General features: G+C 35.1%; 1 protein-coding gene across 2 annotated transcripts; it reads right to left on the minus strand.

Annotated features, from left to right (window-relative positions):
• Positions 1–250: 250 nt before the first annotated feature.
• Positions 251–5,612, minus strand: LOC104106698 (adenylyl-sulfate kinase 3). Of its 2 annotated transcripts, none has more exons than XM_033658781.2 (7): positions 5,366–5,612; positions 4,095–4,243; positions 3,661–3,810; positions 1,526–1,644; positions 1,371–1,455; positions 819–865; positions 251–700 (listed from the first exon to the last, which is right to left on the minus strand). In XM_033658781.2, the coding sequence occupies exons 2-7, from the start codon at positions 4,216–4,218 to the stop codon at positions 599–601; spliced, it is 627 nt and encodes a 208-aa protein (XP_033514672.1). In that variant the 5' UTR covers positions 4,219–4,243; positions 5,366–5,612; the 3' UTR covers positions 251–598. The 2 variants fall into 2 exon arrangements, with proteins under 2 accessions (XP_033514672.1, XP_009613595.1); XM_009615300.4 differs by lacking the exon at positions 5,366–5,612 and adding an exon at positions 4,702–5,326.
• Positions 5,613–8,721: the final 3,109 nt, after the last annotated feature.

Below are 8,721 nucleotides of genomic sequence, written 5' to 3' on the forward strand. Positions count from 1 at the left end.
CCTGATAGAAAATATTTTTCCTCTTAATAAGTCGTAAATCCTAATTAGCAAGTTGCTTCACGGTATTCAGTAGACAACCATAGAAGTCTAAATAATGGCCTTCCATTTCACAAATCAGGTAGTTCTGTCAAATTGCTCAGATACAAAACTGTTTTCAAGAAATGGCAAATTGATGGTACGTAAGTGCTTCGCATTATTGGGTTCTATACAACATATGCCATTTAAAAGCTAAAATTGAATACAGAAAACATAGAAGATTTTCAGCCTGCAATATACCCAGTCATTGAATAATTCGTGTTATATACCCAGTAAAAACAAATGGGAATTTCCTGTGATCATGTAGCGCAAGACTAGTTGCGGAACAATCTCTGGAACCTACTGAACTAGAGAGGCAAACTCATTAACTTACGTCTAAGTATCTAACTAATCTGAAGAAAAAAATATGTGCTGTATACTCCTAAACCATGTCTCTGATACGAGATGATCGTTAACTACCTTCTCATGCTGATGATTTAAACAATAAATATGGTTATTGAAGCAGATGCAGATACTTAGACTTCGTGCCAAGTCTTTTCTTATTTTATCTCCAGGGATCCTATTACTCAGCTTCCAGAAAGCCTCTGTCCTCCATGTAAGAGACAACTTGCCCAGCCATCTCATGTGGTGTCGGAACTACTCCATCTTTTTGTTGTATTTCAATCTAGCAAAAACCACCACGCAGAAATTGTCCATTAGTTCTGAACAAAAGTTGTTACAACAACACAAAAGCAAATTAAGATATATCTGAATGATTAAAATTAAAGAATGTAATGGGGTACCTCACAGTTCAATGGCGGTTCATAAGGATCATCAATTCCGGTAAAACCTGCAAAACAAAAGGCTCTGAGTTATAAGAAGTTCCTTTTCCTCTGAGGTACTGAACATCAAGAGAGTTTTGAAGCAATGCAGCCTAGGTCGATGTAAATCTGCCATCTTCACAAGCAAGCAAAATTCTGAAGAATTGCCCTTAGTTACTCCAACTGAAATGATGCCAATTATCCAGTGCGACATAGGAGAAAAAAATTTCATTCTGGTTTCAGGGCAAAGATAGAATTGAACTAGACAAATCAGTCCTCTGGGAAATGTCCTATCGTTAATGAACTTCTAGTTTCATCAACTTTTAACCACATGAAGCATGGCAACAAGCAGTACACAAATATTACACCTTGTTTTTATCAGAATAAAACCTGACAGGTGCAATTTACCGCTGTGTGTCTAACATCTCATGAATGAGACTTCACAACCAATTGAGTTGCTCTCCTTTTTTAAGACTCCAGATTCCAAAGAGAGATGGAAACTGTAAAGGCTACTACCCTGAAGCTAATACCAACCTTTGATCTTTCCAGCACGAGCAAGCTTGTACAGGCCTTTTGGATCTCTTCCTTCACACAGTTCCAGAGGCATATTCATAAAAACCTGGAAAGTCGAACAGAATTAGTTAAAATTGCAGATATTTCCATAAGAATGTAAAGTATGGAAACTTTGCCTCAATAAAACTTTTATCCGGAAATAATGCTCGGCAAGCATCACGATCCTTTCTGTAAGGAGATATCAAACTTGCAATGCATATTAATCCAGCATCTGCAAAGAGCTTTGAAACTTCACCTGGAAAATTTTACAAACAGGACAGGTAAATTAGGAACTGCAACATATGTCATACGACAATGCAGAACATCTAGAAAAATTCAAATTAAATGAATGGGAAACTATAATTAGTTTCACTTAAGTCATTGTCTTCATGATAGCTGCACAGTTAAATAAAGATAAAAACATAGTTTTCTCAAGGCTGGAGTAGTTTTCTCAAGGCTGAAGCTGTTTCCGCTCAACAAATATATTTCCACACTTTCCCTACAATAAATGTCGAACTACACAAGATATTCTAGATGTGGTTAGCAGAAGAGTCACTAGTTATTAGCCTCAAGGCAGAGATGAGCTGCATAGACTCTTAAAAATCATCTGTCGAAAGTCTTCAATGGTTTCTCTATGAAAGCATCAACTTTTATTTTAGCATAGACGGTATCTCTTCATTCTTCATGATATTAACCACAATTCTGATCCCTATGAGCATTTTTCGTCTGGTATGATAATTCAAATTAAAGATTATAAACATCAGGTCTAATGCGTGAATTTATAATGATAGCCGTGCTCTGCATGCTAATTCTACGTTATTCGGGGATGCTAGGCACAGCAGTTCAGTTTAAGGACATGAAGGAAGGGTGAGTTTCGACCTCATCACTTTTCCTTTCTCCTTCCAAATTTTCCCTTCCTCGCTCACTCCCCCCCTCCCCCAAAACCTCCCAACCCCCCATCCCAATAAAAAAAGGAATTTTAAACTGTAGATATCCCTGGAAAATTTGAAGACTGAATATCTTCTTTTGATTATAGGTGTAATCAATCCGAGCAGAGTTGAGTCCCAAATAACCAAGCGAGAATCCAGAATTCCACCAGCCAAGCTCAAGCTGGACTTGAATTCTAAAACTTGTTCAAATTAAGCTCTAGTGTGACTCTATACAACTTAATGTAGCGCTTGAGCTCAAGTTTGGCTTGATAAATAAATGACCTTGGAGCTAAGTTGCTCGGACTCTTCACTTTCAGTACCGCACCCGTATCGACACGACGTGGCCACGTGGGTGTGGGATCCGTGTCGGATCTGGTCAACCGATTTTGGGTATTTTGACCAAAATCAACAGAGAAATTTGGGACAGATACAATGATTTTTGAAAACAAATCAAAAGCTAGGGTGATATGGAAGAAAATGGAATACCTTGTATATATATAAATTTCTATGTCAGTCCTTTTCCTTTTATCTCCTTCTAAAATTCTACTCTTGTTCAATATTTTCTCCTTCTCGGAATACCTTGTAAGTTTTCCACATAATATCTCATAATTTAGACACATTTTTATAACTCTATTTTTAAATAATTGAATTATTTTTAGGCGAATCCCCGCACCCGTATCCGTACCTGGATCCGTACCCCCGAATCTTTAAATTTAAGATCATGAAGGATCTGACCTCTAGATCCGCACCCGTATCGGACACCCGCACCCGAGTCCGAGCAACTTAGCCTTGGAGTTCAAATGAGCTCTCATTTTAAATGTATCAAAAATTGCATTCGCACTTACTCCAATATATCCACAACTCAAGATCATAATAGAATATTGAGATCTTTTCACTTTAAATATTAGGAAATAAATTAGCATAATAATGTCCAAAGAAATTTCTGGTTATAAAGACATATAACAGACTTGAAAATGAATTGTTCACAAACATGGACAATTCAATCGAGCTTATCCAAGCTTGGCTCATTTAATATTGCGTGAGAAATTGAGCAAGCTCAGATCATATGATAAATAAATGAGTCAAGCTTAGATCATATGATAAATAAATGAGTCAAGCTTGATCTTCTTGGAGCTAAGCCAAGTTTGTTGTGAAAGACTCCTTTCATCAGTGGCTCGACGTTTAATCATTAACCTCATCATTAGAGTCCAACTGAAACAACTGTACAACATATTTTCCTCAGGTCGTCTGAGAGTCTGTTCTCTAAGCATCTCAAGTTTAAACCAATAGTAAATCCATGAAACTCATGGTAGTTTCACTTTGTTCTTCAAAAGTACACTTACCAACCCTACGTATATTTTCAGTCCGATCTTCTGCCGAGAATCCAAGATTCTTGTTCAGACCATGCCTAAGGTTGTCACCATCAAGAACATAAGAGAGGTTACCCCTTGTGTGTAATTCTCTACCTAGGGAACAGGCAAGTGTGCTTTTACCTGCAAAAGTTGAGACCAAATCTTCAAATAATGGTGACATATGTTACAAAATTGAATCTGAAACAATTTAATGCCACAAAATATTTTTGACCAAAATATCTAGCTGAATATGGGACAGGCAAATTCTCCTCAATCTCTTAGGCAGTTCAAATGAATATGCGAGACTTGTCAACCTCTTAATGCAATTCCAATTTCGGGGAAGAACGAGTGTAAAGACTAATTCCAGGATGCAAATCACCAAGGTTAGTGCAAATATGGAATAAGCAACAGCAAATTAATACTACCTGATCCACTGAGACCTGTAATCCATACAACACATCCCTGTTGGTTAAGCAGCTTTTCCCTCTCTGCCTTTCCAACTGGACATTCATGCCAGAATATGTTTGCAGGATTTCCCAAGGTAGACATCAAGAAACAGAAAGCGTTATCCCTCCTATTCAGACAGTTAGGTGTATCAGAACAGTTACTTCTTTGACGTGTTACATATTGATCCTCATTTACCAATACTTTCGACAGATGTAAGAAGAGAAAAGACTTCAATTTCAGAATCTAAGTGCCAGAAAAGTTCATTTTTTCTTCCGATCTTTAATTAAAGAAGCACTACTTGAAACTAAATTGCCCCTTTGTCTTCTAATCTTCATAGAAGAAGCACTTCTTTGAGACTAACCTAAACAAGTTATGAGCCCAATTTGGAGGAAAAGAATGTTATCGAGAAACATAAAGTAAAAATCGAGGAGCATTTGAAAAATGAATTGAGAGGCATTAGAAGGAAACCGTGATGGCTAAAGCAGTAAAGCTAATGTAGATAGGCTATATCTATATCTTGGCCATGTTAAATCAGAGGTACTAAAAGTACTTCAATATAGAAAAGGAAAAAAGAAAAAGATGCACCATGTTGGATGTAGTGATTATACGGCTGCCAGGGGTGGATTTCTTATCTGACTGAGTAGATTTGATCACTAAGCTGTGATCAATGCGCAGTATATGATGGAAAGGCTCTTTTTTTTTTTGGAAAAAAATATAGTATCCGATGAGAACGCAATTAGTGATGCAAAATGAGCAGAGTGAGTTCAGATAAGAATGATAAGGTTCTTTCTGGTTACTATCTTCCAAAGAAAAAATGTATAAACAAGCATGGCATAAAGGAAAAGGAAATGCAACAACCTAATTATTGTTTTCTTCTATATCTTGTATGTAAACAACAGAAAAATAAATGTATAGTATAAATATATTTTACCCCAAAAACTCATAACACATATCATAAAATTTCCCACCGGGAAAATGGGTTCATGACAAATCTAAAATAGAACATTATTAAAAAAGTCAATCCTTTTTTACCAATCTTGGAGCGAATAAAACAACAAAATAAAGATTGCTGAAATCTAAACAATATTCACCTCTAGGCAAAAGAACCAAGAAAGCCTCAATAGGAAAATCACATTATGCAGATAAGCTAAATCAACGAGTAAGCAACTTCAAGGAACACAATTTACATTACCAACATAAAGAAATCAAATGATTAAGAAAAGATCTTGAGAAGGTAAAACTGGAATACCTGTGAAAGAAGAACCAAGTAAGCAGAAAGTGAAAGAAAAACTATGAGCTCTAATTCTCTAAAGGGGAGGCAGATATGCGTATTAAAACTGGTAAATATGTCTTGAGAATTTGATGAATGTAGACGTAATTAGTGAGACAAGGGCGGAGAATACAACAGTGGAAAAGATCCTACTGAGGACAAGACGTGAGAAAGAGCGCAATGGCACTTTTGGAGCCTTTTTCCCAAGTTTTAGGCAAAGATTGTGCGGGGAATTTAGATGGTGTTTGGCTAAGGTCATGAGCGGTTAAAGGTATCTTATAAGCATCTTTTGGTTTATTTAAGCGCTTCATAAATATCTAAAGTGTTTATAAGTCAAGTGCTAATAAGTTAAAATCAGACATGAGTCATAAGTTAGTCACCCCCAACTTATGATTTTTTAGCTTATAAGCACTTTTAGTTTGACCAAAGTTTTTTACTAGTTTATCCTTAATAATATTTTCTAATTTATAAAATATTTTTCCCAAAATAAATTTTCTAACTTTCTTTTCATTCCATATTCATTGTTCATCTTTTTTTTTACAAAAAAACTTTTTAATTTATAATCTTTTGTAAAGTTTTATAGGATATTTTAGTCATTTTAATAAAAGAACAACTTATTAGCACTTTTCTACCAAACACATCAATTGATTATTATCAGTTTCAGCACGTTTATCCAAACACGTAAATACTTATTTAAAAATTCAGTTTCAACACTTAAAAATATTTTTCAGCACTTTAATCTTATCAGTTATTTACAATCAGCTAATCTAAACGGGCTCTTAACGATGACGGTAGGTTTTGCTGACAAAAGTGCTACGCACTAGGCTTTATTTTGATATAAACTAATGAGTCTATTACTCCTACCATCAGTTAATGAAACTAATTTCACGTTTAATTAATGAGTCTATTTGCAATTTAACTCTCTTCTTTCGAGACTAATATTTCTACCATTTGTTTAGACTAATAGCCCATTTGGCCAAGGCGCAAAAATCAACTTACTTTTTCTTAACAATACTTTTGGTGAGAAGTAGTTTGTGTTGAGCATATTAATTTAAAAAGCACTTCTGAGCATCAATTAGTATTTGGCGAATCTTTTAAAAATTTCTTTTAAATGTATTTTTCTCAAAAATGCTTTTCAAAAAAGTGATTTTGGAGAGAGAAGCTATTTTTTCTATTTTTCCTCAAAAGCACTTTTTTTTCCCTTCAAAAGCTTGACCAAACACTTCAACTTTAAAAAAGAAAAGTGCTTCAGGGATGGGAGAAGCTTGGCCAAACAGACTACCATCACCTTATTTTGAAAAGTAATTTTTTCAAATTAGTCAATTTAAAAAATAATTTTGAACAACAATTAGTGTTGGCCAAACTTTTAAAAGTACTTATATGTGTATTTTTTTTTCTCAAAGTGCTTTGTAAAAAAAGTATTTTTGGGAAGAAACAACTTTTTCTACTTCTCAAAAATTGATTCTGCTTCTACTAAAACCATTATCAATCGAAATTGACGAGTTCTTAACTTTAATCAATGAATTTGGTAACAAACCAAAATCGAGTTTAAATTTGAAAGACATTTCTTTATTTTCATACCAAGAATAGGGAAAAGTGAATAAAAAGAACTAAATTTGTAAAATTTATATTCAATGCAATTGATCCTAACGAAACAACATCTGAAACGATTCATTGGAACAAAAGAATCATTCTAAAAGTTTAGTCAAACATCTTTATCTTTGGGAAAAAGTACTTTAGGGCAAAGAAAATACTTTTGGGAACATACTATATATGTCAGTATGCTAATAAATCCTTATTTGCTTTATTTCCTTTTTCTAAGACAATATTCAAATGTGTACATAAACCTTACGAAATTAGTTATTCGTGTCCTCAATTAAAAATTTGCTGTAAAAGGGACCTTATCGTTAGCTGAAATATCATATATGTGTCATTCATTTCTAATGGAGCTTAAGATGGCAGATTTTATAAAGGCTAAACATATTAAATTGTCACATAAGTGAGACGTATTAAAAAGAAGAAAAAAATCAAATTTACCCTTATACTTTGTAAAATTAGTCATCTATATAATCATTATTATAATTAGTCAGCTGTTTGGATCAAATTTTGAACAAAATTAGAAAGTCCCCATTTTTATAAATAAAATATCATCCAAAATGAACTCATTTCCTCCCTATCGTCACTATCCTTGTAACAAAGAAAACTATTTATGCTAAAGAAGTAAATGGGCCAAACCATACACCCAAAGAGTATATGGGCCTAAGATTAGCCTATGCATAAGACTATTCGAAGGAAAGCCGAAGAAAATGTGAGTAGTGTTTCCGGCTCATCTTCAAGATAGTGTTTGCCCTAAAAATGAATAACAATTAAATTTATATGTGATTTTAAGGATATGCAGATTAATTCAATACAAATGATAAATTGCGTTGGATTAAACAGATAAAGGACGTAATATATTGTCAAACCAAATAAGGGGAGTGATCCAGGGTTCAATAACAGCTTTAATGAAATGTCTGCCTTCGATCATGGGCTCACGATAATGAAGAACTGATGAACAAAAGTAAGAACTTTGAATAACAGAGAAAATAAGAGTATATTGTCTTGATATGCATGTTACAATGATGCCTAATGAATAGTTAGACTCCCCTTTATATAGTAGCGGAGTTTTACCCTAAGTACAATTCCAAAAGAGGTAAAAATCTTCCGTTTTACTAGTCACTGATTTTCTACCGATACGTGCCGAGATTCACGCTGTAACATCCGGTTGGGCATGGATATCACGGCTATTTGTTTATCGTGCTTGATTATCGGGTAATGCTCTCCGAAGTTTCGGGGTTCAAATTGAACCTGGGGGACGTGGCCCCGATTCTTCCGAGGGCAGGTGTTTTGCCCGGATCCCGACTCGAGGGGCTCCTTACCCCGATTCCGGTTCCTTACAGTCATATCTCCGCTCCGTTTACTTCATCGAGAACCAAGGCGTCCAAAGTGCTTGGTTTCACCCGTATACAGATAGTCCCCTCGTTTCTCGGAGAGTAAGTTTACGGAAATGACAACAAATGACATATACACTTCGATTCCTTCTTCAATACGCCGTGACAGAAACGACAAAGAATCTGAAACGTCCCGCCAGTTATGTCATTATGACTTCTAACACGCGTCAGCCATCGGCAGGTCATACCTGAATGCGAAACGGCGCGAAACCTCTATAAATACTTTCCTCCTTCGTTCATTTTTTACCTTTTGACCAAGCTTCTACCTTTGAGTTTTCAGGATATCACTACCCTTCTTCACACTCTAATATTTTCACCTCTGTTCTTCAAAACTTCTTAGTAAGT

Source organism: Nicotiana tomentosiformis, chromosome 3, assembly GCF_000390325.3.
Source record: "Nicotiana tomentosiformis chromosome 3, ASM39032v3, whole genome shotgun sequence".
Classification (NCBI taxonomy): Eukaryota; Viridiplantae; Streptophyta; class Magnoliopsida; order Solanales; family Solanaceae; genus Nicotiana; species Nicotiana tomentosiformis.